Raw genomic sequence first — 20,627 nt, 5'->3', positions numbered from 1 at the left:
CAGAAAATTTTAACTTTTCTTTCTGAAAAAAAATAATGGCTCATTGTTGTTAGGTCAATAGCCAATGAGTTCCAAGATTGCCCTGAAATACTGTACAGTCTGAGCCTCATTTCTCACCCTTTCATTTCATCTACAGTAGGTGTCTAGCATTGGTTTGAACTAGTTAGCAGCCACGTGTGTCTGAATCTCACACTGGAAGCTACTAAATTAGCTCATTATGGCTGAAAGCTTTTTTTTTTTTTTTGGTAAGATTTCAACATAGGTCAGAAGAGTCAGGTGTGAAGGGAAATGTTCAAATGACATCAGATAATAAAAGGAGCCCACTGCAAACCTTTTGTCTAATGATACATGACTCAGAAAGCAAAGTTTTACACAGCTGAAAGAACTGAACAAAAGAACCAGCCCCTAACACAAAACGATTGATGTACTCGAAGCAGCCATACATGGCGTACATACGCAGCACTATGATGTTTGAAATAACTTTGAGAGAAAACAAGTCTGTTTCACAAAATGCCTTGTTTGTATGCGAATACTAACAAGGATATTTTTAAAAACTCTGCTTGAGAGCCCTCATTAGTTTCTGACAGCCGAGCAGCTGTGGCTACAGGCTATGTGGCGGTATGTAAAGCACAGCCCCACTAAACTTAAGTTGCTTTCCATGCAACCACTGAAAAAGTTTCTGCTACTAAATGATGGTTATTTTTCAGCTGAGCTGCCTCCCAGGTCACTGTCGCACATCAGAGGAGCTGAAGTACACCATGACCCGACTGGCCATCGACGGAGTTGACCTCTTCGTGGTGGAGCATGGCTGTGCTGCCAACATCAAGGTAATTAGCTCCCACCATTATGCATTGTATTTTAAGTAGGGATGTTTGTGTATAACAGTTTAAAGACGGAATATGTAACTTCTCAACATTAAAATGTCTAAAAACAACTTGGCCAGTGTTGTATATTTTGTTGAGTTGTGTACTCACATTATCCTAAACATTTGTAACAATGTTCAAACCCAGAGAAAACTGTAATTTTATTTTTTTATTTTATTTATTTATTTTTTTTAAAGATATTTTTCAGGGCGTTTTTTGCCTTTAATTGATAGGATAGTGAAGTGTGAAAGGGGGAGAGAGAGAGGGAGAGAAATGTAGCAAAGGGCCACAGGCTGGAGTCGAACCTTGGCCGCTGTGGCAACAGCTTTGTACATGGAGTGCCTGCTCTACCACTAAGCCACCGACGCCCCAGAAAACTGTAATTTTAATCAAGGACACAGTCTGTTCCTTCAGTTGAACGGCATTTCCCTGTCTTTTGTTGTTGTTTTAATTGAGAGACCCCTAACAGCAGAAAATGACATACTGTATATTTAAATCCATGTCAGGTTGTGAATCAGCTGTTGGATTTTTGGTATACATAAAGTTCATTTTGCTGTCCTTTGTCCCTCAGACGGGTATCGTTCGCGTAGCCAACTGCAACCTGCACAACCAGGCAGTGGGAGAAGGCATTAGCGCTGTGGTGCAGGACGTAAACATCCGGCAGTACATCGAGCAGCAGCAGCACGGCGAGGCGACCAGGCTGCAGCCAGCTGGACAGGGTCAAGGTCTGGGTCAGCCGATAGGTCTCGGTCAGCCCCCTCTGCTACGACGCTCTGTCTGGCTGGAGGCGGGTTCAGTCAACCTGAACCTCATCACAGCAGACATCGCCCTGGCCGCCGACCACCCAGCCAAATGTGAAGTCCAGAGGCATTTTCTGGAGTTACATGATGCTCAGACCAAAAGGTAGAAATAAAGACGGACGTGTGTTGTTTACTTTTTGAAACAATTCTCAAATGATGTGTGTGTGTGTGTGTGTGGGGGGGGGGGGGGGGGGGGAGAGAATCCTACATTTGTCCCTCAGCTACCCCAGAGCAGCTTTTCAGCATGGTGGTTGCTTATGTCATTTGCCACTGTGCTTCGTCTTTATTGCGTTTGAGAATTAATTGAATCAGGGGACAGTGGTAATATTAAAGCACTGTTTATGAAAACCTTCCTTTCAGCGTAGAAATGACTCACTTGCTGGATGACACCTCTTTATAATGACTCACTGATGCAGTCATAAGATGTTCAGCTCATAATGTGAAGTAGGTCTATTTAAACAAAACAAGATGATTCATTATCTGTCACGTACAGTGATCGTGCTCATGATATGTGATAATCAGTTGGCATATTGGCCAACTACTGTGATAATGAATTTAACATAATTCAGGATCTCATAAAAGGTCTTCAGGGAGCCGTTATCAGTACAGATGTTCTTTTCTAGCTTGTAATTGGACATGATGTTTCTTATTACTGTAGCAGAATGCACTGTATGTGGCTTATGAGAAATGGCAAAGTATGCATGTGCATTCATGTTTCTATGAGCATACAGCAAAGGAGAGCCAAGTTCTGGAAACTTAAAGGGTAACTTAGGTATTTTTCAACCTGGACCCTCGTGTTTGTGTCCAAGTGAGTAATCGGAACATGGTTTTTTAGATTGGTCCAGTATTGAGAGAGAGCACTGCAGCCGGCATTTGTACACTGTCAGTGTACATCCATTAAAGTGCTTGTTTGTGCCACTGACAGGCTCAGATTGATATTTTAAGAGCTGAGCGCTCTTGCTTAATACTAGACCAGTTTCAAAAGCTGTTGTTCTGATTAGTCACCAGGACACAAAAACATGGGAAAATAGGGTCCAGGTTGAAAAATACCAAAGTTACCCTTTAACAGAACAAAGAAGGAGTTGATACATGATGATCAGATGTTGACTAAGAGGGGAGACCAATGTAGCATTTTATCTTTAAGTCCCTGGTATATCTGCAAAACTGGACACAATCTTATACACAAACACTAATATCCTTTCCCTTTACCCTCCTCTCCTCAGACTCTGGTTCCTGTGGCCAGAGGAAGCTGGCATTCGCAACAAGCGCAGCAGGAACCGCTGCGGCTGCCTTGGAGGCTGCAGGTTCTTCGGAGGTACCAACATGGGCCTGGACTTCTTCAAGCTCGAAGAGCTGACGCCCTCCTCCTCGTCTGCCTTTTCCTCTTCCAGCACTGAGTCAGACATGTCTTATGGCCAGTCTCTGCTACAGCCAGCAGAGTGGATCATGACCAAGGAAACGCCCAAAGTGGATGGTATGCATTTGCTGAGATTTAATATAGATTTCATGATATTCCTCAGAGTTGCTTGAGGGTTTTTGTGTGGATCCCAGAGCAAAATTAAGCATGGTTAAAATCCACAATGTTAAACTCATTACTAAGACAACAGCTATTCTTCCTATATAGGGACTACATGGGAACTTACTCATAATTTATTGGGCTTTTATCTTGTGCCTAATTGGTAATCTTAAAACACAGTTTGACCAACTCCCCATGAAATATAGAATATATGCATGGGATGTCAACAACTGAATATATCATGCTGATACAAAAAAACAATGTCTCAACAAATTAATGGTTACTGAATTAAATGAATGTCTTCCTAGGGAGAGTAGTCGGACTGAAAACGGACACACACTCACCCTGCCTGCCTCCTGAGCTGCCTGAGAGGCGTGGTCAGCAGTACCTCAGTCTCCAGGTGCCCCAGCGCTCCCACAGCTCAGCCTCTTCCTCTGAAGAAAATAGCTCCTCTAGTGCTGCGTTGCCCCTGCTGGCCGGAGAGAGGGACACTCCCTCGCCAAGCACAGAGGAACGTATGTTCCCCGTGAACGGCAAAAGCCCTGCTGAGTGAGTAACATCAACATACTGTTAATATAAGCAGTCAGGGCACTAGAACCACTAGAAGGCAGCACAAGCAGGATTTCAGCCTGGCTAGTTACTCTTTGAATACAGTTGTTTAATTTTCGAAAAAGCCCTTCAAATGTTATTTTTTCCTCTTTTTGTGCAGCACCCTTGGAGAGGTCCCAGAGGTCTCACCAGTCTCACCCAACAGCTCCCAGGACCGCTCCTCAGTGCGCTCACCCCTCTGCTCTCCTCTCAAGCGCCAGTCCTCTGTCCACTCAGGCCGACTGGGCAGCACCAAGAGCCTGTCAGCCGCCGTCTTCACCGACAAGCCTCCACCAGTTCTGTCCGGAGGCGTCCAGTTCAGCAGCGAGGTTTCCCGCAGCGACGAGAACGTGCTGGACTCGCCACGTCAGCGCAGGAGCTACGGCTCATTCCCCTTCACGCCTTCAGCGGACTCCAACACTTTCCATCAGTACCGCTCCGCAGACTCCAGCATGTCCGTGGCTGACAGCGAGGCCTACTTCTCCGCTGCTGAGGACTTTGAGCCAATAAGCAGCGCCGACGAGGGTCCAGGGACGTACCCAGGTCGCAAGAAGAAGAGGAGGCAGCAGATGCAGCAGCCGCAGCAGCCCCCGTATCACATGGAGAATTACAGGTCAGCTTGAATGATAATGTAGTTTGGAAAATGGAGCGTGTAATATTCTGCAAATTGAGCTCAGCTTCAGTGAAACTCACAAAAGTTCTCAAAGTTAAAGGGTTGGAAAATTTGAGGGGTGGATGGCCAGATCAAGTACAAAGCTAAGCACGGGATTAAGGTGATGGTAGAGTCTAGACAGCTCCCAGTAACATCAAAGAGTCTCTCATTTCTCATCTGTAAGAGCAGGTGACTTAATGACCTGTCAAGCAAGGTCTGACTTTGCCAGATTGCTTCAAGTGTTACACTTTTAAATAATGCTAAAGGGGCCTTTCTAAAGACGCTGTGGTTCATTATTTTCATTTTAAGATTGTTACAAATTCAGGAATTAGATGGTTCTTTTTTTTCCATTGTTAAATTAATTCCCTTTCCTAATAGAGATGTTAAGGCTTTGCACACCAAGTCCATATTTTTCATCGGAAATTGTTGCATGTTTGAAAATACATACGACCTCACATGTCAGTCACATTTACACAACGACTCTGAAACTTTCATCCGTCCTTAAGGATTTTGGAACAGGTTTGATTATTTTCGTCTGTGTGTGTCTGTCCTTAGACATACTGCCAGTTTCAGTCCTGGATCAATGGGATCCCTGAAATAGCCGGTCTTCTTTTAATGTGTGATTCTTAGTATTGCGAGCGGCACATTAAACTGGACCACTGACATCCTAAAATAGACCTGGAAGCGATCTAGATAATTTTGCAGCTCCGTTATCAGGTAAAACTCTCCTTGCTCTGCAAACATTCTCAGGATTGAATGGACATAGGCCTGTCACAATAACTACAATAAACTATAATGTTGTAATTTAGAGACCATTTTGTGCCACTAATATAATAGTAATAACATAATACCTTTTAATACTTAAGAACATTCAGACATTGGGACTGGAATCTGAAAAATATTTAACATATTTTTAAAAAGGTAAATAACACCTGTTAATATATACAAGAATGTGCATGTGAAGCCTCTTGGACTGATAGAAACACAGCAGTTACCTCCACAATCCAGCCGGTGTGCTGCAGTCTGCTCCCGGGGATGGATGGCCTGGGAGTCGGGTGGTTTACTGGTGGATTATTTTACACAGTGGAGGATGAACTTGTTGGAGGGTAAAACTACAAATATTTGACTTTTTGGCTCATTGTCAGAGGTTGGCAAGCTCACAACTATCAGGACTATAGCTCTTCCACTCTTAAAGTGCAGCTGCAGGCTACTAGTAAGCTACGCTGTGTCATCTTAGTGTGTTGTTTTATTTTTCTTCAGACTCGCACAAGTAGGCGGGGGTGGAGAGGGAGAAAAAAAGGGAGAATTGCTGCCTCATAACGGTCAGGAAAGCCCTGCTGTTTGTTCTGGCATCGTGTTGGCTAAAATGTCGGTGATATTTCTTTGTTAACAAACACATGTAAACACAACAGGCATTATCAAGGTCAGCAAAATGATAGCGGTCACATCCATATATCTTACAATAAGTACAATAAGCTTTATCATGAGAGGCCCAGATGGACCCAATTATTTCTCTTTCTTCTTCTACCGTCATGAAGTGTGAGAACCACCAAATCATCCTCGCTGCTTGATGACCATTTGGCAAAGTTTTGCAATGAATAGAACAATAAAATCCATCAGATGCAGTGTGCAAGTTTTCAGTGTAACAATTTTCATCAGATGATAGATTAAAAGAACGGATATTGTCAATACAGACTTGGTGTGCGAAGTCCTTTACTGTGAAATTTCTAAGGTATTTTTACAGTGTTATGAACTTTTTTTTTTTTCAATTTAACGTTTATGTACTTAATATTAAGTTTTTTGAATTTAGAATTTTAGTAGAGCAATATATGTGTTTTGCCTTTTTAAGTTTATGGTATCTGGACTTAGAGGCAAATAATATAGAAACCTTTTTGCCTTTAGAAAAAAAACACCTCATGTGTTGTGGTTACAGTAACAGCAAGGTCTCAACAGCATGTGCTTGGAAAGCATTGCAGATTAGAATGAGAAAAAGGCAGTAAACAATTGTGTCAAATAACTTCTGTGGACTCACACCGACATCTTTGCAATGATTGTAAAATGGCTTTATAACACAATATGCAGGAATACATTAACTGTTATGACATTTTAATGTTTAATACCCAACAACTTTTGCATTTTATCGCATTAAGCAACTTGCCCCTGAAGCTAAACACGTTGCAGCTTTCATTTATTACTTTGATTCGATCATTCAGGGATGGATGTGATGTAGAAGGGTTGTAGCGAATGAGATGTTTGATCCATGGGCAGCCACTTACTGCTGGTGTGTTTTGCAAATTGGATTTCAGGCTTGCTCTGCAACTACCTTGTCATTTTTCTATTACCCAAAATGTTCTCACATTGATTTCAACATGCTTTTTGATTGATGTAGCCTCCACACAAACACACATAATCAATTCAGTCTCATGAAAGCTTTCTAGCACAAGCCTGTGGAAACGTAAGGCTCAATTCAAGAACATAAAACTATACAGAGAAGGGGTGCTATAGATCCTGGTAAAGGGTGGTTAGTGTTGCCATAGTTAACATCACTACAGCTGTATTGCCATTAGAAAGACATAAACATTTTCCACTAAAACATCCATGCTTATACATATTTTTGGCTTTAACTAGCTTGAATTACACATTGACATATTCATTTGATGTGTAATATTTTGACCTTCATCCAGCCGGAGCTCCATCTACCACAGTGTTGAGGGACCCCTCACCTACGTTCTCAATGGGGAGCTGATCACTGAGCCACGTCCTCTGCCCATGCCACCAATGCTGCCCCCGCTGCCGCCCCAGCCCCTGCCCAGCCACACATCCCAGGCCTCCTTCGTCTCTGCACTGGCCATGGAGGAGGAGAGCTCTGTGGAAGCGGAGAAGACGGCTGAACCTGGTCCTGTAACCCGCCAGCCCCACGTCATGGCGTGTTATCAGAGCTACCTAGCCCACTACCAGGTAAAGCCTTTCACGTTAGTCCATTCATGTGCAAATGCTGGGGTCCTTTTTAAGTCTTAAAAGATACGCCATCTGCATGTGTCGAGTGTTATTTTGCTCCGTATAATGTTTTTATGAAAGCATTAATATGGAAATGCCTAGCTTGGTCATTTTCACTGGGATTGTCCAATTTAACACTCTTTCGTTCACCCCTGCCAGGTCTCAAACTGGTCTGTCAAGCAGCCCACCAATAAGAGGACCTCCAAGTCTTCTCTGCATCGCCCCTTAGATTTGGATACACCCACCAGTGAGGAGAGCTCCGCCTCCTTTGACCAGCTCTCTGTTCCAAGCTTCAAGGTCCATACTATACTATACTGTTTTATACTTTACTATAGTATACTGTTCTATAAGATACAATACTATACAATAGTTTAATATACTGCTTAAAGGGACAGTTCAGTCCCAAATCAAAAATACATATTTTTCCTCTTGTCTGTAGAGCCGTTTCTCAATCATGTTGCGACTGCTTAAGATAATCCATAGAGCTTGTTGTGAGCTGTGTCATGTAGGACTTACTTTCTTTTTACTGAACTGCACCCACCAACCATATCACCGTGCAGAAAGCAGGAAGCGTGCATCTACTGATGGACGACAGACTCATGACAGAGCGAGATATAAACATTAATGGTGTCCTCCTCAGCTAAACAGAACTTAAGCTAGCTCAGTGGTGCTAGGTGAACTAGCAGTATATACAAGCTTCCTTCTGAGCTGTGATATGGGTGTAGTTTGGTAGAAAGAAAATAGTTCCTATCTAAAACTGCTCACCACAAGCTCTGTGGATCATCTTGAGTAACCAGGTAAAGGCTTCTTGAAAGAGACATTGCTGTTGAGTTTTTCAAATTTAGATTTTTGGTGCTTTTATCACTACAAGCTGAGTGCCATCTGGTTCCATTATATTGGAGAGAAGGCAGACATCTTTCTTGCAGATATTGCCAACACTTGGTTACTGACACCAAAACAATCAAGACTGATAAATAGCACTACTTGTAAGAGGAAAAATATGGATTTTTGATCTCGGGGTGTCATGGTATTGGCTGTTAAAACGGTTAAATGGTATGTGTCCATCCCAGAACTCCCCGGACATGAGTGTGAATTTTATTTTATTTTTTTACATAACAGGTGATAAAGCAGGGCCTCTCGGCCAGCTCTCTACTGGACAGAGGACTTCAGCTGATGGGAGAGAACAACAGGTATTGTTTAACCCATCTTAACTGATATACTTACATTAAAAACCAATTCACTCAAGAGAATGTGGTTTTTGTATTTGTATATCTTAGTATAGTCAGCAGCACCGAAGTAGCAGCCTGTGCTGTGTTTTTATTAATATTAATATATAATGCATGATCAGGGATTGCCTCTTTGTTTCTCCACAGTACACCATATACCCCTCTGGATAAGAGAGCCATGGAGAACACAGATGAGGACACAACGACTGATGACTGGACTCTGGAACAGCCCTTAGCTCAGACCAGGACCACTGCCATTGTGGAGGTGAAGGGAGCCATCAATGTGGTGCTCACGCCCCTTGTGGCTGAATCCCTCGACAGGTATTAACTTATGCGGCATGTAGTTTTGTTTTGTTTTTTTCCTTAACTTTAAAGGAGCAAGATGTAAGAAATCTAAAGCAAATAGTCGTAAAATTATCCTAATATGTCACAGAGACGAAGGAATAATGTTCATATAACATACTGATCTCATCGACAACAATAGTACAGCCAGAATATTCGCATTTAAAAAACATTTTTACGGTCTGCAAATCATGTTTATGTTTTGAATTTGTGTTTTGGCCTGTTGCACCACCCACCGCCGTCTACCAGTCACACAGTCAGTAGAGTCTCAGCATCAGTTACAGTTACGACTGAGCTACAGCAGCACAGCAAGTAGCATTAGCAGTGTCCCAGTACATAGCATTAGCAGCCGGCTCCTCCTCAGCTGTATCCCGGCAGCAGCGTTAGCAGCAGAGAAGCTGGACTTGCTCGAACGGTCCGCTGGAAAACCGAAGATCAAGGACGCGGCGACGCGGCCCTGCCACGGCAGCCGCCCATGGGCAAACAAATCAGTCTCCAGCGTGCCGCTGTCCAGCAACCTTGAATCTGTAGGGGGGGGGGGGGGGGAACGACTCACGGCAGTATTTTGAATTTGAGTGCAGTAACCGTTTTGGCCACATTCTTACACACAGCGCCTTTAAAGCCTGGAAAGAGCCATGGCCTGAGGCATTATGTTTTCAATGTGTCCGTCTGTGCGTCTGTTCCATTCTGCTGAATGTGATATCTCAAGAATGCATTGAGGGAATTATGTCAGATTTGGCACAAACATCCACTTAGACTCAACAATGAACTGATTAGATGATGGTGGTCAAAGGTCAAGGTCACTGCAATCTCACGTCTGTTTCATTCTCATGAATGCAATATCTCAAATATGCCTGGAGGGAATTCTATATTTCACATATGTCATATATATTTATTCCATAACTAAAGAATGCACATGCTAATTCATTTAAATTTCACACAAATATTTAAAAGAAAAAAGTAAGATAAAGTGATGACATTGTAAATCTAAAAGGTTAAAGGTCAACTTCACTATGACATCATAATATTATGCAAAAATAATTTGATGTTCCTTATTAAACTCCATAACTTAGCAACAGAAGGGCAGATTGTGACCATATACTGTAGGTCTTCTGTGCTGACGGGCTGAAGGTGTGTGTGAAGCATCCATGTCATAAAATTTGTAGCTTCTTTGCAACAACAGCCATATTTGCAGCATTGTCAACTGTCATGGCTGCATATGAGTCTGGAGAGACATGAATGTAAACTGTAATTTGACTGGTTGGCGAAGGCATACAGCTGAGAAGCGGTGATGCTAGTTTTTTATCTGTGTATGTTGTTTATGCTCTCACTGTGTCCCAGTCTAATACATTGTTTGTTTTTTAGTCTGTTTATCATGCTGCTTTATCGACCAAATCTCCCTTAAAACTAGATTTTCAGTTTCAGTTTGAAAAACACGATTAGAAAACTAAAATAACTTGGCTGACACTCAGTTTTTCTCACACTGCACATTCTTAGTTAAGGTTTTTTGTTTTGTTTTTTTGCCTGAAGCCAAAATCTGACCTTAACCCAGTTTAATCCCTCTGCACATTGCATCTTGGATTTAAAATTCCACTGACAGTGCTTCTGAGTCTGGTCTCGCTCTTGGTCACCTACCAGTGTGTATCTTCAGCTTGCCAATGGCTAACAGTGCTGGGTTCACGATGGTCTTACCAGCATTTAGCTCTTGGCTAGTGCAGAGTGGAGATGGGTAAACTGTAGCTAGAAGGTTAAAGAGAGGTCACACTTCAAGTACTGACATAATAAATTAGATTTATTCTTGGAAAGGGTGATTTTTATATCTAACTCAGTTAAGATGAAGCACTTCAGTTTTTGTTTGCAACGTCTCTGTGTTTCACTCATGTAACTAAATAAAACAACATAATTATATCCCTATGAAACTGTATTGTTTTATTGTAGCTGTCTGTTTGGTCTCTTTCAGATATATTGAATCCATGGTCCACTTTGCCAGTATCCGTCATCCTGCAGCCATCCTAGATGACCTGCATGGGAAAGTCCTCAATGAAGCCTATCAGATCAGCAAGTCCACAGTCACCGAGTCGGTAAGTACAACAGTGCAGGACGAAGCTTGATGTGTTAATATTTATAACCTCATGGGTTTGGTCGTGTGTGTGCGTGTATGAGTCTGTGAGTAGCTAATCTCACAAATTACTGGACCAATCAGCCTAATATTTTGTGTGCATATTTATGTCTGTATGCTCAAGGATCTCTCATGGTTGCAGTGATTCAAAATTTTTAGAAAAACTGTTTTATTAACTGTTTTATACTGGATCTATACCCGATATGTTATGATCCACTTAAGTTGGACTGTCAGAGGTAGAGCTGTTTGCCTGCCTGCTTTTTTAAACTTACAGATTTTGTGGATTTAGTCATTCTTCTTCCATGTTTGTACTTTTACCATAAGTAAGTAGGCTCTGTAGTTCAATGGTTTCTCTTTCTCTCCATTTTAATTATTTATTTTTTTATTTATTTTTTTTAGAATTGTGTTAGTACCATTAAAAGTCCAGTTATGAATGATATGGATCAAAGCTTTGTGGCTATGTTATAGTTAAAAAACATACATTCAACCTCATAATTATATTGTATTTGTATTTCACATACAGTCCCTAGTAGCAGGAGAAATTGATCTGCTCTGTGCAACGAGCTGTGGCTCTGTCAACAATAGATGAGGCGTGTATTTTTATAGCCTCTGGGATGCTTCTGAATTCGCTGAGCCGCGTCCACTGGAATTACAAGAATTGTCCAGAGTGGCCACCATCAATCCAGGTGGCTACTTGGTCGCCTGGCAGAGATCTGCGCTCTACTAACTACACTTCTGTAGTAAAACATGTCAGGTTTTTGACTGTTGACATACAGCTTAATACTCAGTGTGTGTGTGAAAAGCAAATCACTCAAATATTAGTTGATTCAAATCAAAAAGGGAAAGCTGTAGTTCATGTTAAAGTATCAAACGTGTCACTCAATTATTCATCAGTAGTATGAAAAAAGTGTTTCTTCTCAAACAGTTTTAGATGGCTGGATGGATATTTTAAATGTTTTGAGATATGACAAAAATCAGCAGCCCATTTTAAAAGTGGCTTTGTTGCCCAATGACTGACGCCCCGCTGTTTTGGATCTGAATTCCACACAGAGTCAAACCGGCAAGCAGGAGCACAAGCTGTCCAAGACAGAGGGCACGACCCCCGGCTCCCTCAACATCACCCATGGCCAGACAGACCTGTCCATCAAACCAGATAATGTGAAAATCAAGGGCCTCCAAGCCAACGTCTCCATCCCCAAGGTAAGAACCCTGACCTGGAATAATGAGAGGCCAGCAGCGTTCCTTTAACTGTACTCTGACCAAGAGCAGCCACAGAATCACGAGCTTTGCTTTAGATCACTTTAAATTTCAACAATGAATATACAGTGCTGCTTAACATTTGTGTCTATGAAATGTACCAGATACTATCAAAACCATTCAGATTCTTTTTTATTACACTGAATGGTAGTTAAAGTCTGTTTGCTCCACAAGTTTGAGTGGCTACAGAATACATTTCTCTCACTTGTAACTATTGCAATATTGATGTGTCCATTACCCTCTGTATATCTTCATATAGAGAAATGCCAATACAACACACAGTATACTTATCTTTATATTGCTGTATGCATCCCTGATGAACAATAATTTGTCTTCTGATAGAGATTCTTGTGGGCATCGCCAATATTTATGTCCACAGCATCCGTTTTTTAAAGTTATTTATAAGAGAACAATATTTGACAGCACAGTGAGGTCGAGTTCAGTTTGGTTTACTGTTCATTGTGTTTGGTTCTCTCTTCCTGCAGGTGAACCTTTGCCTCCTGCAGGCTTCTGTAGAGGAGGGGTCACCGTCATGCTCCAGCAAGTGTGTCACACATGTGTCTCTGGTGGCGCTGTGCTTCGACAGGATTGCCACCCAGTTCAGAATGAACAGGTAACGCCTACCCACTACTCCTCATGTCTGTGTGTATGTGTGTTTGTGTGAGTGTGTTTGTGTGAGTGTGCAATGACTAAGGTTTTTGAGCATGCAGGGCAAATATGCCTGCTATACATGCTTTAGAATGCCTGCTGGCATATTCAGTTGTGGTTATTTGGATGTCATTTTTTCACCTTAGAATCACTTTAGTAAAGTGGCAATCTTGGGAATTTGGAAATAATGCACTTAGATTTTTATTCTTCTATTCATAACTAATTCTCTGATCCAAAAGGTAACGTGTATTTTGTACTCTAAATAAAAGTGTTAAGAGTACAAAACCAACAAATTATATTTCCTTAACTTTACAAAATCTGACATGCACTTAAAACTGGGGTAGGCAGAAATCTGGAGAATGCAACAAAACTGGCAGAATTTGAAAACACACCCTCCTCCTGTAGCTCTCCCCTCTTTGTCCTAAGCCCCTCCCACCAAATGACCACATGCATATGCAAGTACTTCATACAGTAACCCAGTGTTTTCCATATATTGATTTATTTCATCTTATTTAATTGTAGAGTTGCACACAGCATATTTGCTTAGATCTTCCTCGCTCCTCTCTCGCGCTCTCTGTTTATGAGACCACAAATGAGACAAGAATTAGCTAGCTAGCACCCCGGAGTCCCTCCACCTCGCTCACCATTGCTGTTGGCTGCTTCCCTGGGAGGAGAGCGAGCCACAGCTCACAAGATGGACCTTGGTTCTGTAGCTGTAGCGGCTTAAATTTGGCCAGCGCAAACCCTCATATCGGCTGGTTTCATAGTTAGCTGGTGGGCCTTAGCAGTGCTGGGTCTAACCTGTGTAACACCAGCAATAGAGAGTTTACTGATCTGGTGGGGAGGTTGTCTGGTCCTTAAGAGCTGGGATTTGCGCTGGCTGAATTCGGGTTGCTGCGGCTACTGACTGGTGGTCAGTCTCCAGACCTCCTGCCCACTCTCCTTCTAGCCACGTGGTCTGTACCAGTGGGCAGTTAGGCAGAGGATGGTGATGCACCAATAATCGTTTTATAATCTAATCCTAAACCGCGGAATTGTAATCATATTGTGAGATACCAGGAGATTCCTACTCCAACAGCCAATAGGAGCACCCCATGATTGGCCAAAGTCTTCTGTCAGGGGTTGGATTTTCTAAATCCTGACAACAGAACCAAAAGAAGGCACAGAAGTCAATTTATTGTGAAACCAAAATTGAACGGCCTACCCCAGTTTTAAATGCGACAGCAGCCAAAGTCAAGTACAAATTTTTTTCTACTCCTTACAGGGGTATAGTGGAGGAGACACCAAACACCACAGAACATGGCCGACCATCAGTCATGCTGGAGAAGTACGCCTCAGCCACCAAAATGCAGCCTCAGTCTTCTGGCTCACTGCGTTCCAACGCTGGCATCGAGAAAGGCAAAGAGATCGCCGCCAGGCTCAACATCCACCGTATCCACAGCCAGCTGCGAGGCCTCGACTCCACAGGTTGGTTCAGGAGGATGGCAGCACCGTTTGATCCCCTGTGCGTCTTTTTGAAGTGGTGCCCCGACCTTTTACGTGACCTCTGAGCTCTTATACTGTACTAGCTGTCCCTAGGCAGTGTGCAAAGTGCCCTCATTTGACCTACAGTACCCAGCAGAAGTATTAGACCCTTTAACTTTTTGTTCCTTTTCTGCTACAGATAGCATTTTTTGTCAGAATTTCTAACAGGGTATTTTCTAACAGTTGGGTTGTTTTTTCTTCTGTCATAGACATTGGCACATGTGCCATCACAGCAATCCCTTTTGAGAAGTCCAAAGTGCTGTTTGGCCTGGAGGAAATGGAGGAGTTTTCAATGGTGGATGAAACCGATGCCCAGGCCACTGCAGGCGATCTTGGCCGTGCAGCGTCATCTCTTGAGAAATGGGGCTGGATCATGTTTGAATGTGGCATCGAGAACCTCACAGTCAAAGGTAAAAGCATCTCACACTCTCTGAGCAAGACTCATTACTCGTGACTTAGAGATATAATAACAGCAAAGATGAGTTGTATTAAGAGGAATGAGGGGAATTAGTGTACATTTTTGTGAATGTATTACGTTTTGTGTCGCAGGGGGCCGACAGTCAGGAGCCATCCTGTACAATTCTTTTGGTGTGATGGGACGCTCAGACACCGGAGGGAAGACGGGTATGTCTAAGTCCAACGGTTCAACAGGCTCTCAGACGGGCAGCGGCTACAGCACCGACGTCTCTGATGACAACCTGCCGCATGACGCCATCAGCCCCGCCTCTGATGTCAATGAACACTCTGACTCAGACGACCAGGTGAGAAATGCTGAGTGTGCTCTATGAAGTTGCTGCAAAAATGCATCCCTTCCCTCAGACTTTTTTGGCTCAGGTTGAAAAAAGACAACTAGGTCAGAACCAACGTCAAACGTGCCTTAACCCCACCCAAACTTTAAACTCTGCAGTATTTATTTTTAAGTTAATATCTAATTTTTTACCATGGCATTTGAGTGTCAGTCTGTTGCAGGGTTGAGATTAGCTGATTTCTGTGGGGCGACAAACACATGAAAGCCTTTTTAGCTTTGCAACCAGTGACCTCAAACTTTCACTTATATGAGGACAAATAAATTCTCTTTCCTGTTTATTTTTTCTACAGCTTACAAGCACCTAAGTGCCATAGACAGTGCAGGTGGATGTAAACTTGTAAACAGAGAGTCAAAGCTCTACTGCACTGATCTGAAATAAGATATGCTTATATGTGTGGCCAGTCTCCATTTAAAATTGTGCATTATACATCTGTGTTTTTCTTTATGTTTTGTATTTCTATGTTCTTATTTTGTAAACATGTAAACAATCTCGGAACCCATCAGCAACAAGATGCCTCCAGTGTAGTTAGCTAATTCTACAGCTAAGACTTCCTCCTCTGTGTATCTACAAACAAATATCTGCATATGATTGGTTTCTATAGAAACATATAGAAAATAAATATATAAATAATAAATACATTTTTAAAAGGTAATATAAAGTTAAAATGTCATCAGATGATAGCTGATGGGAGCCGAGATTGCATTTCAGCCCACATGGACTGTTAACCTGCTGCTCAAACATGATTGGTCAGTACCACTCAAACTAGAAACTGAAACCAGAATCTTCTGATACCAAAGTCTTGTCCCATTGTCTACTGATTCTGCATACATATGCAAATATTTGTTTAGAGAAATTAACATGTAAATATCATGGCCTATTGCCAGTCTTTGAATTAGATCTGAGTAATTACCTCGCTCACACAAAATTAGTTCCTTTAGACTGGTTTAGATGTGTATGAAAAAGTTACATTTTTTCAGAATAATCAGGCAGAGCCTGATCAGAGCGACAACAAAGAGAATAAAGTCACCAAACTATAAAAGATTTACTCTGGTTTTGAAAATAAGCCATAATGGCAAATCAAAGCTGTAATCAGGCTGACAGCGATGTGTTGTCGCTCGAATCAGAGAGGACAGCATTAAATCTATTCCAAAGCTGCAATACTGGAAGCCAGTCCCACCAGCCAGTCTCTTCCATCCCGTAAATCCCGCTCTCCTGTGCTCTGTAGGATGAAGGAGTGGAGTCAGACGACCTGAAGAAAGACCTCCCCCTCATGCCCCCACCACCGGACTCCAGCAGCATGAAGCTCACCATCAGGGAGATCTGGTTCAGTTTTGCTGCTCCCACTAATGTGCGGTCACCTTCACAGGCCATCTCCAGGTACGACTCCAATGATAATGTTAACGTCTGTGCATGTACACTGTGTCCATGACTTGTGCTAGAACTAGACAAACTTTTGAACAAATTTGGAGAGAAAAAACCCACATGTCACTGGCATATAGTTGAGCTTTACATGAAGAGATTGGATTTTTTGATGTGTGGTTGTATGAGGTAATACACTGCCAGTGTATTACCTACAGTAGATGTCAGTCAGGACACCCCCAGTTCGGAGAAGCAGGCAGGAGTACCACCATGGAAGCAAAGCAATTTACTGTGGAGGAGGGCAGCCGCAAAATGCATCTTCGTCACCTAAAAAAAATCAGTATCAGTGTAAGTGTTGGTACGGCCGGGCTCTGAGAACATTATAAATAAAGGATGCAAACGTGAGGGTTACACTAGGAAAGGAAATGAATTTTAGTTAACAAAAGGTTGTGTAGTAACATGAAAAAAAACAACTTGCTGCCACTTAAACTGGAATAATGCAAAAATTAACAATACGGCACAGCAAAGAAACTTTAAAAATAACATGATGTGGACTTAGTGAGAAGAAGGTTACCAGAAGGCAATCAGGATGTGGCAAGTTTTAAAGGAACTTGTAGACAGTGGCCAGCTGCCTCCAATTCCCTAATGACCCCCAGTCAGGAAGCAGGAACACTGAAAATGCACACAAACAACACAGCCACAAGACAACACACACAAAGCCTTGGCAGAGGCCCTGGGGCCAAAACAATGCACGCTACATTTAGAAAATCTCACCACTTTAGCTTGCTGCCAGACAGCCCTGTCCGACGGGGAACTGAAGCAAAAGTGAAATGTATCTATGCTCTCTTCATTGACAAAAACGGTAATTTTACCTCATTGAACACAAGAGCTGCTGGTTTACCACTGACTCAGTCAGTTACTTTGTGTTGTTGTATAGCTCTGGTCCTTTAAAGAGTTACCTCGGATGCACCAAAGCCACACCATAACTCAAACAAACTACTTGATCGAGGCAGTTTGGCAAAGTGACTGTTTTTGTCAGTGGAGTCTGGTGGCTTTGAAGAGAGCATTTTAATAGCATCACTTCCCTGTTGGAAAGGGTTATTGGCAAGATAAAGCGGTGAAAATATTCTAAATATAGCATACACTTTATTACAATTACATTGATTCTTTAAGTGGCTAAAGTACATTTTGTTGCTGCCCCTTCTACAGCAGTGCATTGCTTAGCTTCCATAGTGGTACTCCTGCCTGCTTCTCCAAACTGGGAGTGCACCGACCACCATCCACTGTATGTAATGTGCCAACTACCCCACATAAAAAATTTGAAATGGAGAGGCATTTATGAAAATTCTCGCCAGCTATTAAAATAAGGCTTTTGTGTCCCTGGCAACTGTCTGCATCAGCAACTTTGTTGCTTCTGCCAGCCTCCCAGGTCAGGAGTGTTGGGGTTTCGATTTGAGTTTTATTAGAAGCCAACTAATTGATTGCAACACATCTTGTGTCTGCAGTTGGGAATAAAGGACCAGAAATCAATTCTTAACCACGTTGTCGACATCACGATAATATATGACATACAGCGTTTTATCTGAAACAGGAGAAATATATATATATATTTCAGGATATACTGATCAATAGTTAATATGAGGTAATCAAAGACCCTCTGACTCTCTGTTGTGTTTACAGGCAGTTGAATCTGCTCAGCACAGCCACACCTGCCATTGGAGCCTGGTTGGTTCCCATCGACCAGCTCAAGTCTTCTCTACGCAAACTGGACATGGAGGGCACGCTGCGAGTGTGTGCTGTTATGGGCTGCATCATGACCGAAGCTCTTGAGGTCAGCAGTACATTTGTAAACTCAAACCAGTGATCACATATGAAGAATGTCCAGTATCCTCTGATTGTATTAAGAAATCAGCATTTTATCAGACCTGCTTAACTGGTTTTACTGGATATTAAGAGCGTTAATTTTAAACTTTTTCGTTTCCCAACAGAAAAAGAGCATCCACATTCCCATTCGGAGCAAGTACAACCGTGTGACTAAACGAGCTCGCTACCTGTATGAGAATCCTTCCTGTATGCTCTGTAACATCCTTCACCGCTACCTGCAGCAGGCTGACTACTCTGTCATTGAGGAGGCTACCATGGTCAGTGCGAGGCCTCTGGATCTATTCTTTTTCATTACATCAACTTTACAAAACTCTCCAACTTGGCCATGTGTAGCAAAATGGCTACTAAAGTGTGTATGGTCTCATTTGGACCCAAGTTTACGAAAAAGGCAATTATTTTAAGTGGTCTTGAGTGCTTTTGGCTCCACTTTGCTACTTAAATTGATCCGTTGCCGGTGGCACTAATCCAGTTCTTCCTCTTCTTTCCATCCCAGAATGACGGGGTTCCAGCCCTTGTGACTCTCAAGAAGGGTCTTGTCGCTTTGGCCAGACAATGGATGAAATTTATAGTGGTAACTCAGGGCTTCAAAGCCATTGGTCTGATGAGGCCCAACCAGCTTGCCAAACCCAAGGAGCCTCAGCAGAGCCTGGGTGAGGCCATCTTAGGCCTGGACAACGGTGCTGCACTGCAGAGCGACACCAGCGCCGATGGAGCTGAATTTGAATTTGACGCAGGTGGGAACTTCCAGCTTTCAGTGTGCTAATGCTGTTTTGACCCGCCCATCTGTTAGCACAGATGGGCTGTGAAAATCCTCACCTCTTCTTCTTAATGTTTGCACAGATTTAATCAGACTGTTATCACTTGTTTACAGAGAGGAAATGTAGACATAAATGATGCAGTATAAATCTTCAGACTTGACTTTTGTAGCAGTCGTATGGTTTTTCTAGGAGTTTTATTTTATGTCATTATTGTGAAGCCACAGTGAGTGAACACACCATGCTGCTGGAGGGAGCATGCAGTCGCCCCCCACCAAAAGAAGCAAACTCTGGTCCTGTGAGCGGAGTGGAGATCATGAGGAAACTGTCCAAGTCCCACACACACAACGAGTCTGCACTCAGGATAAAGGTACTATTAAAACAGTTGGTGTCTCTTAGAGCATGTTCATACCTTGTATTAACAAACGTTTCGTAGATCTGAATGCAAGTGGACAGCCAGAGTGCATCGTCCGTCACACCTGAGTCTATTATGCGTCGCCAGCTAAACACTTGTGTTCAGAGTTCATCACTGCTGACGTCAAAGGGCCCAGTGCACAGCTACTCTGTCCACATTCTTGCTAGCTGCTCGCTGGCATGCTAATCAAGCTTGCGGTTGTATCGTACAGGTAGACCTGCTCATACACATTCCTAGGGCTCCAACTACCATTGCACTATTTGCATTATCAATTAATTTGCAGGCATTTTATAGATGAACAACTGAGAGGAAAAATCAAATCCATTCCATTGATCAACTAATTTTTTAATAGACTTAGTGTTTTAGCTCTACACATTTCCATAGCTGTTCTGTACCACACTATATGGAGACCGCATTGTGACGATAACAGTATACAATTTTCAGCCTGGTCATCTAGTGAGAGAGAGTTCCACAAGTTTTTGAGAGGACATACTTTGGAGCAACTGGGAGGTGTTAGGGGTTATTTTAGTTTTCCCAAAGGACGGGGATTACATAGCGAGCTATCAGAGAAACAAAGATGATATATTCTTGTTTGGGGAATTGTGTTTTACCTCTCCTGGAGGGCATGAACTGAACTGTAACCAGCCCTGAAAAACACTAGTGTTTTTTGTACGGAAAGTGACATTTAACAGCAGTGCTGTCCTGACTGTGGTGTGAAGGTGATTCCACTGTTGTAGAGCCAGGAGGGATCAGAGCTGGCACTGAATGGAGAGATGACATTTCCCTCTCTCTGCCAGATAAATGACTACTTCACCTGCAAAATGATCATTTGTATATCAGTTACTCACCCCGTGTTACGGTGCATTTGGGAAG

The 20,627-nt window shown here is 42.6% G+C and overlaps 1 protein-coding gene across 18 annotated transcripts in view; it reads left to right on the top strand.

Annotated features, from left to right (window-relative positions):
* The window catches only part of kiaa1109 (KIAA1109 ortholog), a 113,773-nt gene that overhangs the window by 33,110 nt on the left and 60,036 nt on the right, over window positions 1–20,627 (top strand). For 16 of the 18 annotated variants that reach the window (XM_078174898.1, XM_078174894.1, XM_078174889.1 and 13 more), the window contains exons 24-43: window positions 708–827; window positions 1,435–1,766; window positions 2,887–3,137; window positions 3,488–3,728; window positions 3,889–4,380; window positions 7,104–7,377; window positions 7,576–7,713; window positions 8,536–8,606; window positions 8,790–8,963; window positions 10,945–11,065; window positions 12,154–12,303; window positions 12,846–12,973; window positions 14,273–14,475; window positions 14,742–14,942; window positions 15,082–15,293; window positions 16,567–16,718; window positions 18,381–18,531; window positions 18,689–18,841; window positions 19,078–19,318; window positions 19,561–19,709. In XM_078174898.1, the coding sequence (XP_078031024.1) occupies window positions 708–827; window positions 1,435–1,766; window positions 2,887–3,137; window positions 3,488–3,728; window positions 3,889–4,380; window positions 7,104–7,377; window positions 7,576–7,713; window positions 8,536–8,606; window positions 8,790–8,963; window positions 10,945–11,065; window positions 12,154–12,303; window positions 12,846–12,973; window positions 14,273–14,475; window positions 14,742–14,942; window positions 15,082–15,293; window positions 16,567–16,718; window positions 18,381–18,531; window positions 18,689–18,841; window positions 19,078–19,318; window positions 19,561–19,709 (3,954 nt within the window). The remainder of the gene's footprint in view (window positions 1–707; window positions 828–1,434; window positions 1,767–2,886; window positions 3,138–3,487; window positions 3,729–3,888; window positions 4,381–7,103; window positions 7,378–7,575; window positions 7,714–8,535; window positions 8,607–8,789; window positions 8,964–10,944; window positions 11,066–12,153; window positions 12,304–12,845; window positions 12,974–14,272; window positions 14,476–14,741; window positions 14,943–15,081; window positions 15,294–16,566; window positions 16,719–18,380; window positions 18,532–18,688; window positions 18,842–19,077; window positions 19,319–19,560; window positions 19,710–20,627) is intronic. The other 2 variants (XM_078174890.1, XM_078174888.1) reach the window with 1 other exon arrangement.

Source organism: Epinephelus lanceolatus, chromosome 15 (genome assembly GCF_041903045.1).
Source record: "Epinephelus lanceolatus isolate andai-2023 chromosome 15, ASM4190304v1, whole genome shotgun sequence".
NCBI lineage: Eukaryota > Metazoa > Chordata > Actinopteri > Perciformes > Serranidae > Epinephelus > Epinephelus lanceolatus.
This window is presented reverse-complemented; position numbering and strand designations above follow the sequence as displayed.